The sequence below is a fragment of the Cucumis melo genome, chromosome 11 (assembly GCF_025177605.1).
Source record: "Cucumis melo cultivar AY chromosome 11, USDA_Cmelo_AY_1.0, whole genome shotgun sequence".
NCBI lineage: Eukaryota > Viridiplantae > Streptophyta > Magnoliopsida > Cucurbitales > Cucurbitaceae > Cucumis > Cucumis melo.
Genome location: NC_066867.1, coordinates 9494805 through 9509978, shown reverse-complemented (window position 1 = coordinate 9509978; position 15174 = coordinate 9494805). Strand labels below are relative to the sequence as shown.

At 33.1% G+C, this 15174-nt stretch overlaps 1 protein-coding gene across 4 annotated transcripts; it reads left to right on the top strand.

The window, feature by feature from the left end:
• Window positions 1-2488: 2488 nt before the first annotated feature.
• LOC127151708 (villin-5-like) lies at window positions 2489-5904 on the top strand. Of its 4 annotated transcripts, none has more exons than XR_007824834.1 (4): window positions 2489-2501; window positions 4537-4665; window positions 4982-5129; window positions 5645-5904. XR_007824834.1 is itself a non-coding variant. In XM_051091685.1 (3 exons), the coding sequence occupies exons 1-3, from the start codon at window positions 4486-4488 to the stop codon at window positions 5656-5658; spliced, it is 342 nt and encodes a 113-aa protein (XP_050947642.1). In that variant the 5' UTR covers window positions 4449-4485; the 3' UTR covers window positions 5659-5756. The 4 variants fall into 4 exon arrangements, 2 of the variants coding, with proteins under 2 accessions (XP_050947642.1, XP_050947641.1); XR_007824835.1 differs by having other exon boundaries at window positions 4979-5129; window positions 5645-5756; XM_051091685.1 differs by lacking the exon at window positions 2489-2501 and having other exon boundaries at window positions 4449-4665; window positions 5645-5756.
• Window positions 5905-15174: the final 9270 nt, after the last annotated feature.

Sequence of the window (15174 nt, the reverse complement as noted above, 5' to 3'; positions counted from 1 at the left end):
TGAAGTAATTCGAATTGTTTGAATTAAGAAAAGAGAGAGAAACCGACAACTATATTAGATATAAGTCGGTAGATATAAACTTTAAGCTTTGTGTTTAAATATGATTTAAATAAATATGAATATAGATTCATATTTAAAAGCTTAAAAAGTTTAGAAACGGTCAAAGTTGTAAAAGTCAACATGTTGACTTTTAACTTTGAACTTTGATCGGATTTATATTCAAATATGATTTGAATTTTAGAAAAATGAATATGAATTCATACTCGGAAGATTAGAATTAGTCAAAACAGGAAAATTAGTAAAAAGTCAAAAAGTTGACTTTTGACTAAGAAAAGTCAAAGTTTGACTTTGACTTAAGTTGGTTAAATGACCAAAATGCCCATTTGACTAATTACTTTATTAATTAAGGTTAATGAGAAATGTGGCAATTTATTATGAATTTGAAGCCACTAATTTCATTAAAGCCACTAATTTGCATGTAAATTTCATATAAAACTTCTCATTACCGAATGAGAAAAAAAAATGAGGTTTTCTCTAAAAAACACCTAAATGATTGACTCCCCATCTCTCTCTAAAATTCTCTTTGCATAACGGAGTCCCACAACTCCGTTCTTGGTCCTAAGCATAGTAGGTTAGCTTGGTGGTTGTCCTTATTCGTGATATTCAGGCAAAGAAGCGTTGGATTAAAGAAGAAGTTTAAAACTACAAAGGTAAGGACATCGTTTACCTTTTGGCTTTTCGTTTAAGTCCATCGCATAGTAGATGCATGTTAACTTCTAAATCATTTAGATGCATATAGAGTAAAGCATGATCCTTTAAATTCCGTTGCTGCATGTCTCTAGTGCTTTGTTGTTTTTCCATCAAGGATGCAGTGGACGAAGGACGGAGAGGGACTAAGATGGCCGGCGGTCGACATATAGAGGAAGATCAGAGACGCAATGCAAAACGCTCCACCACAAGGTTGCCGAACTTTAGAAACAAAGGTAAATCTGGCTGGCGGATGAGGAGATGCACGACAGTGGCAACTGGGCTTCGTCGAACGACACACGGGGAAAATATAGGGACTCGGTGGCTGCGACAGCGGATGGAGAAGAGAAGAGAAGAGATTGAAGATGAGAGTTGGGGGGAGGGGGGAAGCGCGACTGGAGGAAGAAGAAGATGGGAAAAATTTTAGGTTTTTAAAAAGAAAATAAATAATATAATAATAATATAATTTATATTATATTATTTTATTTTATATTATATTAATATTATTTTAGAAAAATTTATTTCCTCCTCTTTCTTTTCCTTTCCAAATTTAAATAACTTAACACCCAATAAATTAAATTCCTAATAACAAAAAAAAAAAAAATTGTGTTGAGAACAAACCTCACAATTTTTTTGGGATGTTACACAAATATATAGAAGAATAGAAAAGAGAAGAAGAAGAGAAGACAATAGAACTCAATTGTGGTGTGTATACAAATGATCTCTACAACCTCTATTTATAGGGTTGTGAGAATAATGGTTACAAAACCAAACATAAATAGGGGACAAAAAAGTTATGGAAATTGATGGGGATGTTATTGGATGAATTTGTAACCTAAGAAGGTTATGGACACCTAATAATATGTAGAATATTCATAATACTCCCCCATTTAGATGTCCATATTATGTAAAATAAAGGTCCCGTTAAAACCTTAGTAGGAAAAAAATCTGGTGGGAAAAAAATCCTAATGAAGGAAAAAGAGTACATCATTTTATATACTTTAATAATTGCCTAATTAAAAACATTGCTAGGAAAACCCAATGGAAAAAACCATAGTCAAGAAAAGAATGCAGCATTTTTACTCCCCCTCTTGAGTACATCGCTTGAATTATCCGAGTTGTCACATTTCAATGTTGTGCTTACACTAGAAGAAATGTGGGCTTTAATGTCGGGTGGAAAAAATGAAAAATGAACTTTAATGTCGCTTTTCAAAAAGCGGATGTTTAATGTCGGTTTTAAACCGACATTAAAGCAGAAGCTTTAATGTCGGTTTAAAACCGACATTAAACATTCTCCCTTTTTTAAAAGTGACATTAAAGCTCATTTTTAATTTTTTTTTAATATTGTAAAAAGTCAATGGTTTCTCTCTCTTTTTTTCCCCAATTTAATTCAGCAAAAACCCTAGGGTAGTCTTTCCCTCCCATACGATCTTTTCTTTTTCCCATTCTTCTTCCTGTCCTTCCTCCACCCAAGCTCGTCGGCCTCCAATTTCACGCACAGATGATGTTACGCACAAGCTTCGGCTGACAATCCACCACCAGACGTTCACGCACAGACGACATTCGACCATCACAGACGACGTTCACGTACAAGCTTTGGCCGCGCCACCACAGGGATATCAATCGACTTGTCGGCGCCACCACAGACGACGTTCCCTCCCCTGATGTCCATAACAGACTTTCGCGCAGTAGATCCCCACGAATGGCCGCCCCAACTTCGCTCCACCACGTACGTTCCCGCACTGATTTGTAATGTGAGTCTAATTACTGTTGAAAACTGGTTCAATTGCAGGAACAGAGCTTCCGGCCGCAGCTGTGATACTAACATTGTGGAATATTTATTCAATTTTCAAAGTGGAAGGTTTTCATTGAAATTTTGTGTATTCAAAAACTTTTAGAATCGTAGATAGATATATTTGTAGTTGGATTCATAATGGGGGAATAATAAGAGAAAAGTTGCCTTTTCTTGAGAAGGAGGGTAAAGATCAATATGGGATTTTTTGAATATTCATTTTCTTTTCCATAGAAATGAAATTATTTGAAAGGAGTGTAAAGAAGCAGCTTTTTCGGAGTCACTGTTCACCTTAATTTCATTGTGCCCAATTTCTACTTTTTGGACAAAAGGTGGGTCTCAAACCAGCCCCCTCAAATTAAGTAGGAAGGAGACGTGCCGGATTTATTGGCTTTTTTCTTATTTTCAATTAAATTAACTCTCGCCGCAAAGGAGCAGAAAATTGCCATGATTATAGTTATGGTAACTAGCCTGCACACTGGCCTCAATTAAGAATGAAGTGGCCTCCCTCTTCCAAATTTTACTTGGCCTTTATTCGTCTTTCCTGAGATAAGAAGAGTTCCTTAAAGTAGAAAAGTAGCACAGCCGTAGATTTCAAGGATTTTATTTTGACCATTTCAAATTCATATGAGCTATCATGTTCATTTGAATACATGATTTACATGATTTTGATGTTCAAATAACACCCCTTGTAATGTCTAGAAGGTGTCACTTCAAGATTCAGTAGATTTGTGTTTGAAAGGATTTAAGCTTAGAAATGGGAGAGATGATGATAACCACCCAACACTATCATGTGTTCATGTGTCACCTACCCTAAAGATTATTCTGTATTAACAATAATTTAACGTTAAAATTGATAATCCATTCTTTGTTGCCAAAATTGGTTTGTACTTTCTTGAGTAGGTATACATCATATCAATAAATTCAACGTTGACGAATATACCATATCCATTAGATTTGGCTCTTTTGACGAATATACCATATCCATTTCTTTTCCTTCAAAAGAAAACATATCGATGCGAGTATTTGCCGATTGTCAATTGTTTTAGAAACTGAATCTTAAACGTTGTTTGCTGGTTTTCTGCTTTCTACAGAGCTGGTCGTTTTGGTTCATCTGATGTAGATAATCATAATTTATCTGTCACCTTCAATATTTGACCCCATTTAATGACTTATGTATTTTATGCAAGGGATACATATTTGGTTCTCTCGTTCTCTTATTCCCTTTGAGTGCTATTTGATTCAAGTGTGCCTATTCATAGTTAATATATATGTTGATCAGTACAGTAGCGTAATTTCTCTCCTTCATTGTTTGTAACAGTATTAATCATGAATACAAGGAGTGGAACGAGAAGAACCCCCAAAACTTGACTTGGATTTTTCAATATCTCTTCTTACTTAACAGAATTCCCTTGTTTGACTTGGATTCTACTTTACTAAACTAATATATATATGTGTGTGTATAATGAAGGGACATCAGTGATATGTTAGTTTGGAGCTTAGTGCGCATATAATAACAGCAGTGATAGGGTCGGGGGTTCTATCGTTGGCGTGGGCGATAGCGCAGCTCGGTTGGGTGGCTGGACCGAGGGTATATACTGCAGGAGGTAACAATGTTAAATTTTGTGGGTTGGCTCAGTATGGTAATCTGGTTGGTGTTAGCATTGGTTACACCATTACTGCCTCCATTAGCATGGTGTAAGTCTTCTCTCTTGACATAACTTTCAGAAATATTAAAGTTTATAGAGTACTCATATTCTCTTCACTCTCCTCCACATGTGAGTTCAAACACTAATTTGATTTAAGAAACACAATATGTGAACTATATATAGAGAAAATTCTCTGATTGATATCATGTTAAACCACAACTAAATGTAACTCAAAAGCTACATTGGTATCATGTTAATCACCATTGAACCTGAAAGTTTAAATTGATAGACATATTTATGTTTATATATATTTTCTTACCTTTCTCTATTATTTTTTTCCCTTGTCAGGTTGCATCGTCTTTGAATTCCTCCTACTCCTACATATTGAACAGTAGCTCCAATGTCTTTACATGGTCTGGAAGCCTTACAAACTCAGATAATCAAGAACTTGTTGAGCGGTTGTTGGATTTGATAAAGGTTTGCATAATTTTTTCTCACCTTGCGCACAGAGTTTGGCTTCTTAACATTCTTGACAAATATGTTCTGTATGAATTAAACCTGGTTATATAAATTTGGTGCATCTCTCCACATCCATATGACATTCTATGGTTAGCTATAAACATCTCACTTTGGCAAGAGAAGTCTCGCTCATGTGAGTTCAAGTATTGTTTAGCCAGACTGGCCAAAATTCATTTTAAATTGGCTCTTTGACCAAATGGTTCACATTTTACTTATTGTTTTACCTCGTTACATTTTCTGATTGCTTTCTAACTTGAGTTTCAATTGTCAGCAGCCCAATGTGCAATCTAGATCACAAAAGGAAGGCTCAGAATCTGAACAATTTTGGAATTTGCTGGGAGGCAAATCTGAATATCCTAGCCAAAAAATCAGTCGAGATGCTGAGAGTGATCCTCACCTATTTTCTTGTATTTTCTCAAGAGGTCTGTATAATTCCTCCTGCTAGTGAAAATTTTATGCTTTATCTTGTAAACTTTGCTATACTCCTAATTCTAAATCTGACCCCCTTTCCTGTGAACTTTTTGGGTGAGCATAGGCTCCTTGGGAGACCCTCCAGAATGTGTCCTGAGGAGTTTTGGTTATTAAATTCCTTTCTTGCAATCGGTCCTAGCTTGATATTGTTGTTTTTTATTTTTCTTCCGAGTTATTGGATATTTTTCTTCTTGTTGGGATCATCTGTTTGCGGAAAGAATAATCCTATTATTATCGTAACAATATGTTTTCTTTTATGCTTTACATGTTCATGAAAAGATTCCTTGCTTTGTTGTGACCATTTATATGGGGTTGTTTTGAGAAATGGCAGGTCCACATCGACGAGATGTTAATGAGAAGAGAGATTGTTTGTTCTGATATTTTGATATTTTGATATTTCTACTAGCAACTAGGTCATAACATTGTTACTTATCAATTCAACCATCCATCTTCATGTCTTTTACAGGGAGTTATCACTAAACAAATGACTGCAATAGAAGAAATGGTTGCAAGTGAGTACAATTAGCCAGACCCTCATCTTTGTGACAAGATCTTGAAGTTGGTCATTTGTGAAGCGTTCTACTTTTCTTTCTTTTTTTCCAAAGGATGATCAGTGTAATAATTAAGCTTCATAATTTCTGTGTTTGGATCCAAGTTGTATATAAATGTCACATTATTAAGATTTCATTTTGTATATGTACAAGTAAAAGATTTCGTTTTTAACTATTTGGTGTCATACAAAATGGACAATAATGCAAGGATTTAATAAAAATAAATTTGAAAAAACGACATTAAAGACAGCTTTAATGTCGGTTAAAAAAAAATTAAAGACATCTTTAATGTCGGTGGAAAAACGACATTAAAGTTGTATCATAAGTGACATTAAAGGCATATTTAATGTCGGTTATCCACCGACATTAAAGATGAACCGACATTAAAGGCCTTCAATAACACCTTCAAAGATGTCGGTTTATAACCGACATTGAAGGGCTTTAATGTCGGTTTATAACCGACATTAAAGATGTCTTTAATGTCGGTTATAAACCGACATTGAAGCCCAACCGACATTAAAGCCCTTTAATAACGCTCGCAAAGATGTCGGTCGCCAAGCGACATTAAAGGCCTTTATAAATAAGTTTGCTAGGTTGTCTTTTGAAGAATTTTATTGAATATTGATGTCATCATTTGATGCTTTGTCTTCACATAAGAACCTAATTGGCTAGTTTTGTACATCATCAATATCGCCGAATGATTTAAAGTAGTTGTTCCGATCTGCTTCATAAGCTGTCATAATATAAAAATTGTTCTATATGTACTAAGTAACTCGTGTAAGATCTAGCTCGCATGGGTTAGATAAATAACCTGCATTTTCATAATCAACTAGATCACAATTAGACCTATTAGAATAAAATAAATTACAGTAAGCTAATAATTCTTAAATTAAACACAGATAGTTTAATTCTACTTCAATATTGTTGGAGAAATATTATTTTTTATGTTACAAAATTACAAAAGATATTACAATAGATAGTGTATAAACTAGTAAAGATATAAGTGCACTTATTTCTCAAAATTATGGTTCTTCAAGACCTCAAGTTCTTCATTATCTTTCTGATACCAGATGCTATAACTTTTTTTTGTTCATATGGCCAAGTGAATGAACCAGCCTAGGAAAGTTCAATGATATAACTAGTCTGATTTCATTTACTTTATGCTTTATTTTTAAAAGACAAAATGTATAATCTCAAATTCTTTCTAGAGAAATTCTTGTGTCTTTGAAATATCTTCAGGAGTTTCTACTCAAATCATCAAACTGTGATTTCTTTTAAAAGCGTATGAACAAATAGGGGTTATTTTTATACCCTTATATCAACAAAAAAGTAATAAGATGATGATACGTCTGGAGTATTTTATAACTCTCTTATTATTGAATCATATGATTTTATAACCTTTTTAATCCTTCAGGGATAGAATTATTAATAGATTCATATAAATGTATAATGACTCTCATTCCATAAGGTGTATGTTAAGCTTTTCATACATAGTAAGATATGTTAGATATCTCATGGTATTGTATCCCACCGTAGGAGAATATTTATCTCTCATATAACCAATACCAAATCTTTGCGATAATTATTATGGAACTTTTCTCGCTTTCTATTTGTTTTTCTAACAAATACTTACTTGTATTCTGCATGTTCGACATTTTCTAAATGTCTAAATTACTAGTTCTCACGATTTGAAACATAAGTTTATTTTGATTGGATTGTTTCTTTTCACATAAGTCATTCCTTTCTGTGTCGTCGCAACATTATTCAATATGTCTTAGTACATATTACTTATTTTCATAAATAATATCATGAGCAACATTGTATGCAAAAATGTTGTCAAGTTATTTAAGTATAGTTCCATTTCTTGTTATGACATATAATTTTATGAAGATCTCTTTACCATTTTTTTTTTACTTTAAGATTCTTTTGGGTACTCATATTCAGGATTTCTCTTCTAGAATATCCATATTCTTAACTGATTATTAATTGACTATTTCTTTTTCAAGGATCTTTCTCTTTGGAACTCATATTATCCAAGCGTGTAGTATTAACAACTTGTTGCACTAGAATATTATTCTTAGATGATATCTTTGTAACCACAATAACTCAGTTACTTTCTTACAATTATAAATGTTCTGTAAATGCATCTACATTTGATTTGATATCATTTTATTCAAAATGAGATATCTTTTGAACTTCTGGTTCAAAGTAATCTGTATTATGATCATATGCATTTCATACAATTTATTTTTCCAACATTTTCTTAATTTCTCCCCCTAATGTTGGAAAAGTTGTCTCATTAATGAGAACTAGCAAATTTCATAGTAAATATATCATCCATCCGGAGTTTAATTGTTCCATCATCTTAAACATAATCTCATACATATTTAAAAACTTTTCTATTCAAACATAAGCTACAAGATGTTCATTCACTTATCTCAATCAATTATCAAATGTTTGGGATGCAAACTCACTAGCATTCTTAAATCAAAATAATAAGTATATTTATGGCCATTAATAGGATGCACCAACAAGAATTAATAAACCATGAATCTCTTCCCAAAAGCATGAGAGTTTCAATTTCAATTTTCGCTAGTGAGGGTTAGATAATTAACCTCTTGAGAACAAGAGACCCCTTGACAATTTATTACATGAAAGAATCTTCTAGTTCTCCAATGGATGTCAATGTATATTTCCAATCATACATTAATTTCATTATTGACCCAAAATGACTCTCATGTCAAATAAAATTATATTTGGATCAATGAACTTCAGGTTCATTGTTGCATATATATCAATTACACGAATGTGTGAGTAATATAATTGAGAAGTAAAAGTAGACAAATTTTTTATACATGTACCCGCAGAAGATTATATATAATATATGCATATCATATATTATTCTTATAATAAACCTCTCTATATATGATATCGATTACAACATATATCTTTCCAATTTACTAAACTTCTCTTTGATAGATTTACAAAGATAGTAAAGTATATCAAGACTATCAAGACTATCAATCAAGACAATCAAATCTTAAAGATGTATTGTTTAGTTTTAAGTATAATATGTGTAGATGTACTATATGCAACACATAAATATCGATTATTCTTATTGTCTAGAGATCTCTAAGAGATTAAAAGGAAATCCAAATATTTCATCTATATATAAATGGGCAAAAAGAATAATCATCTCTTCCGGAGATTGTTAGTAATCTTTGATATCCAAATAATATCATATTTATAAGGTTAAAATAAAAACTATGATCTCTTCAAGAGATACAAATAATTTATCAAATTTGCTTTCATGCATCGCTCTCTGGCCTTTTCATCGTTAAGGATTTTATTTTTTCAAATAGAATCTTAATGTACGACAAGTATAAGATTATTGTATCTTTTCCAACATATTTGGAAAATAAAATTCTCATATGGTTCTAATCAAATAAACCCTTCTTCTCTATTAACATAATTTCGATCTTACTAAATATTGTAACATTTACTTTAGGGGATGCTATTAAATTATTTAATCAAAATTTACCATTTTTTTATAGAAACATATGCCCAATATATAATATAATGTTTCAAACTTTCTCTATCAAATTGTTATTGTAAGAGCAAAAATGTTTTGATATGTTCAATTAGTGATGCACGGCAAAAACAATGAGCACTAATTGATTTATGCAACTTCAGGTGCATCAAATCAACATTGAGTTAACTCAAAAAGTAATTGACTATTATACATAACTTTCATAAACTTTGTCATATAAGAGAATTTAATCAAATATATATAAAAAAATTTAGATTCACAAAGTTCACATGAGAATAATTTAAATATTCAACAATCAAATAAGTTTCGATATAAACATGACAAACAAATAAAATTAAAGATAATATTGAATACTTATTCTCATATTTGAAAAATAAAAGAAATATTATTACAATTTTTGTTAAGAAGAATGCAATTCAATTAAGAAAACAATATCTTAACTTTACTTTCTATATATATAACAAGCATATTTACAGATCTAGAAAATATAAATTGATAAGAAAACGTCTCAATCAAATATTTCAAATATAAGAATTATATTTAAAAATAAGGCATGATTTACCACCTTAATCTAAATAACATTAGAACATTTATAGCATACATCTAAAATGATATAGTATGTTTGAAAAATCTATAAGATCTAACCAAAAAATTAAAATCAAGAAATACTTGATATTCAATATCTCTTCTATTTTAGATCACTTAAAATTGGATCACTCAAAATAAGGTTATTTAAGTTTCTCAAACATAAATTTTATTCCTCAATAAATAAAAAAATTGTCTATGGTCCAAAATAGTAACCACACACACATATATACATATACTTCAAATAGAATTTAAGTTTGAATATATACTTATTCAACACATATGTCATGATATACATATCTCATGCACTCAAAATTTAACATCACAAATTTTACCATGAAATGTCATACATGACTTGAAACCAACAATCACAAATTGTTTTTTCATTAACTCTATGCAATTGCAAATTTTTCTATTTAGTCATTCTACCAAAGTATGAAGATAAAGTACCAACTTTTGTCGAACATATGAAAATATGAATAAAGTTTTTCAATTCAATCAAATCAAATTGTAAAACTAATAACGAATGTATTTTAGCAAACAATGTTACAATTAACATATATTGCATACTTAGTTATCAAATATTTAAATTCATCTTCTTTCAACTTTATGTTTAAATTCAAGAAATATGAACGACGGTGATGAGAAGATCAATGATGAATACACCAAATACATACATATACGAAAAAATCATCAAAATTAAAATACTCATCATATTTGAACGAAATTCTAAATACCTAAAAAATTATGGAGATAATTCTAGCCGGTCTTTAACAAGAATAGAAATCAATTTCTACAAAACCTTTAAAGTAGTAGAGACTCGTGTTGATAACGTGTTATAAAATAAAGAACAAAGAAACAATCAAATGGAAGAATAGAAAAGAGAAGAAGAGAAGACAATTGAACTCAATTGTGGTGTGTATACAAATGATCTCTACAATCTATGTTTATAGGATTGTGAGAATAATGGTTACAAAACCAAACATAATTAGAAGACAAGAAAATTATGGAAATTGATAAGGAGGTTATTGGATGAATTTGTAACCTAAGGAAGTTATGGACATCTAATAATAATACGTAGAATATTTATAATAAAATTTAAATTTTATCTAGTTTTCAAGTTTTTGTCAAAAAAATTTTCTTCAAGTTTTTTTTAACTTTTACAAAATGTCTATGAGTTAGTTGAATTCTTAAAATATTTAATATAGAAGACATTTTATAATAAAAAAATAAATCAAAATATTTATAAAATATAGAAAAATTTCAAATTCTACCACTTATTAGTGTTTATCAATCACATTAATTAATATAAAAATTGATAAAAGTATATGAGTGTATATCTTTGATAGAACTTAAAATTTTGTTATATTTTATAGATATTTTTAGCAGTTTTGTCATGTATAATAATTATTTATTCTTCATATATATATATATATTTAAATTCAAAATAGGAATTTGAACATTGACTTTTTAGGAGAGGAAATCATCTAATTGACAAATATTTTAAAGTTTGTTAAAAGTACTTAATATGGTTGAATAAATTAATTTCAACAATCTCCTGCTTCAGCCAACAAATATTTTACTATTAATTTTGTTCTTTAGTCCACAACTCTCATATGGTTGTTTTACATGGCTGGTTGATTTTTTAAAATGTTTTTCTTAATAGTATATTTTGAATAATGAAAATTGAGATGTAGCCAACCTTTAATTAATTTTGCAAATTGAAAAAAAAAAAAGTTCTCATCTAAGATATATATTTATCCCACACATTTGACTAAATATATATTTATACAATTATTGGTTGTGTTTTGGTGACACAACACCCATAATAAAGAATTTGGATTGAAAGAGAAGTTATTCAAGTTGGTGGAAAAATTAAGTTAGAAAATGTTTATTTACAAAGACTTTAGAAAAGAAAAACAATTAAATTCATGAATAATCAACTCTTCTCTAAAATTTTATTATGCATATTAAAGGTACATTTCACAACTATAACATAAACCAATCGCATTTTGAAATTGAATTTATGCAAATCACTCAAATCAAACCTATAGCTCTTGATGACATAATTTATAACTTTGTCAACAAATCTTTATCAAAATCAATACATAATATTCTATTTAGAGATATTTTTAAGTATAGTAAAATAAATAAAAATATTTATATTCTATTAGTGATAGACATTAATAGACTTTTATTACTATGTATCAATATGACTGATAGAAGCATATCAGTGTCTATCAATGTCTATCATCGATAGAATTTGAAATGTTTTTATATTTTGCAAACTTTTAACAAATTTACCATTTTTGAAAGATTCTTTTATATTTATTGTATTTGTATATTTTATTTCTGACATCGATAATTACGCGCCTAACAATATCTAACCGCTTAACTTTAATAACAAAATCTACTAACCTAAACGCAATAGAAAAGATTCAAATATAGAAAAATATTAAACTTATTTATGTAATATAGTAAAATCTATCAAATCATTTATAGTCAACTTAAGGTTTTTTTAACTATATTTTGTAAAGGAAAAATTTCATAAATACAATAGACCGTTAAAATATTTATGGCATGTGTAAACGCTCATGAAGTTAGCATTTTTAAATATTTCAGGTTTGTCATTCCTTTTTATTGTCTTTCTTCTGCTCCTCCTCTACGGTCTTTTTTTTTTCCCAAACTATTATTTGGTTCAAGATCATGTATCAAATATAAAAGATCTTTTTTTTTTTCAAAATGTTATTTGGTTGTTCAAGATCGTGTACTAAATATAAAAGACTTGAAAAAAACGTCGTTTAGATTTGGGTAGCCAAATCTAAATGATCGTGTACAAAAAAAATAGTCAAATCAAATTAAATTATTGAATCCTCAAAATATCGTTTAGATTGGGGTAGCTAAATCTAAATGATCGTGTACAAAAAATATGTAACGACCCAACTCCTTATGCTGAATCGAAGTCATTACTAAATATAGAACAAGTGGTTTAAGTCTAAAAATTTTATTAAAAGCATACGGTTCAAGAAATTCATTTATAAAAACATAGACAAGGTAGTCATGCAAAAATGTAAAAACGTTCTGAAATCCTACTCGGGCCCTATCTACATAAAAGATAGTGAAAAATAAAAAGTACTCAAACTCAAATGCTAAAATCTGAAATAAGAAATAAGCGGAAGCGGTAGTCCCTATGGCCCTCCTCGGTCTCACTTCGGGTCGCTCGCCAGCTTGCCCTTGCCCTTGCCCCGTCCTCTACCTGAAAACATAAAATGGAGAGAATGAGTATAAAAATACTCAGTAAGGGACCCACTACTAGTCCCACTAGGTGCCTGTTAACTTCCTGTTAGAGTCCTGATAACTGGTACCCAATCTCTGGCACGTTCCCGAACACGTGCAATCATGCGCTCCCGTAGGAACGTAACTCTGGTCTTCGGTGCCCGGGGACACCTAGGACAGTCGGGATGCGAGGACCCCGTCGAGTCACTCGAGTCATGTCTATATCATGCTAGACTGGCGTCCCGTCGGACCACACAGTCCTCAATAGGTGGTGATCCCGAAGGACACCCATGCAGGTACGACTCTAACAGAATCAAGCTAACAGGTACCCTAATTTGCAGTATACATACACATGGCATCAGCATATAACATGTCACATAAATCATTTCTACACTCTCCGCCCCGACATTCGTCGTAACCATAATAAATCTTGCCACGCATAACAGGCTATAGCACAACTATATCGTCATTTGCATCATACTAACATTTATTTCAGGCATCATACTGTCAAACTCTCAATATGCAACATAGGGCATACACAGTCTCATACTTCAAACATGAAACTAGTAGTAGAATCTCTTACCTGGAGATCTACTTGTCGAGTCCTAACCGCGAGGCAGTACGCTTTCCAAGCGACGAAGTCCTAACTGTTTAATAAGTCAAAATTCGTAAATAGGTCGCCAACGACCAACGGTTCGAGACTCAATTGAATTTAACTTACCCTAGAAGGAGGTTGCAGTGCTCGAGCCCCTACTGAAGAAATCCCGCGCTGCAGTAATTTCTTGGTCCAAGACGTCCCTTGAGGAAAATAATATAATTTAGATCCAAATTAATTTAACTAACGTCCGAGCATGGAGTCTTACCGGAAAAACCACAATAATTAATTAGCTTACCAAAATATAGGTGGATGGAGCCAATTTAGTCCTGGCGGCTCGGCTGGAAGAAGACAGGACCGGCTCGGCTTGGGCAGACGCGGCTCGGCTCGGTACAGGGATTTCGCGTGCGGCTCGGCTTGCAACAGGGGGAGACGCGGCTCGGCTTGCAACAGGGGAGACGCGGCTCGGCTACACCGAAGCGCGCGGCGCGGCTTCACACGCGGACGCGGCTCTTCGGTTTCGGCTTCGGGCGCGCGGGCGTGGAGCGGCTCCGGGTTCGTTCGTCGGCTGGAGGCACGCGCGGCGGATCGGCTTCGAGTGGCGGCTGCGGGAGACGGCTGGGCGCGGATCGAAGTGGCTCCCTTCGGCTCGATCGGAGCGACGCGGCTGACGGAGCTTCTCGGATCGACGCGGCTGACGGAGCTTCTCGGATCGACGCGGCTGACGGAGCTTCTCGGATCGACGCGGCTGACGGAGCTTCTCGGCTACACAGATCGGCTCGATCGAAGCGACGCGACGCGGCTCGGCTATCCTCCTGATCGGAGCGGCGCGGCGTCGGCGGTCTTCCTTAGGTCGAAACGGCGCGGCGGGTTCCGGCTCGGCTGGCGGCTGCGGATTCGGCTGCAGACGCGCGGAGGATGGCTCGGCTTCCACTCGGCTTGCAGACGCGCGGTGGGTCGGCTCTACTACGGCCGGCTCCGAGGGTTATTCTTTCAGCTGGCGGCGGCGGCGTGCGGCGGCGTGCGGCGGCGTGCGGCGGCGTGCGGCGGCGGCTAGGGTTTCCTCTTCTATTTTTTTTTTTCTTTCTTTTCTTTGGGAAGGTGAAGAGTCTCACACTTCCCCATGCCTCTTTTTAAAAGAAATAAAAAAAATAATTAAAAGAAAACCCTAAAACCCTCTTTCCTCTCTCCTCCATTAACCACCTTTGACCCTTTCCAAGGCCATTTATTTGCTAAGCCTTTAATTTATTTCACCCCCTAACTTCAAAATTAATCCATAAAAACTTTAGTTTAATACTAATAATAAACACACTTAGTATTAATATTAATGGTCAAAACAAAAAGGAAACCGAAATTGTCGGGCGTTACAATCTTCCCTCCTAAAAAAAAACTTTCGTCCTCGAAAGTTCTAATCCTCGAACAGCTCGGGGTACTGGGCT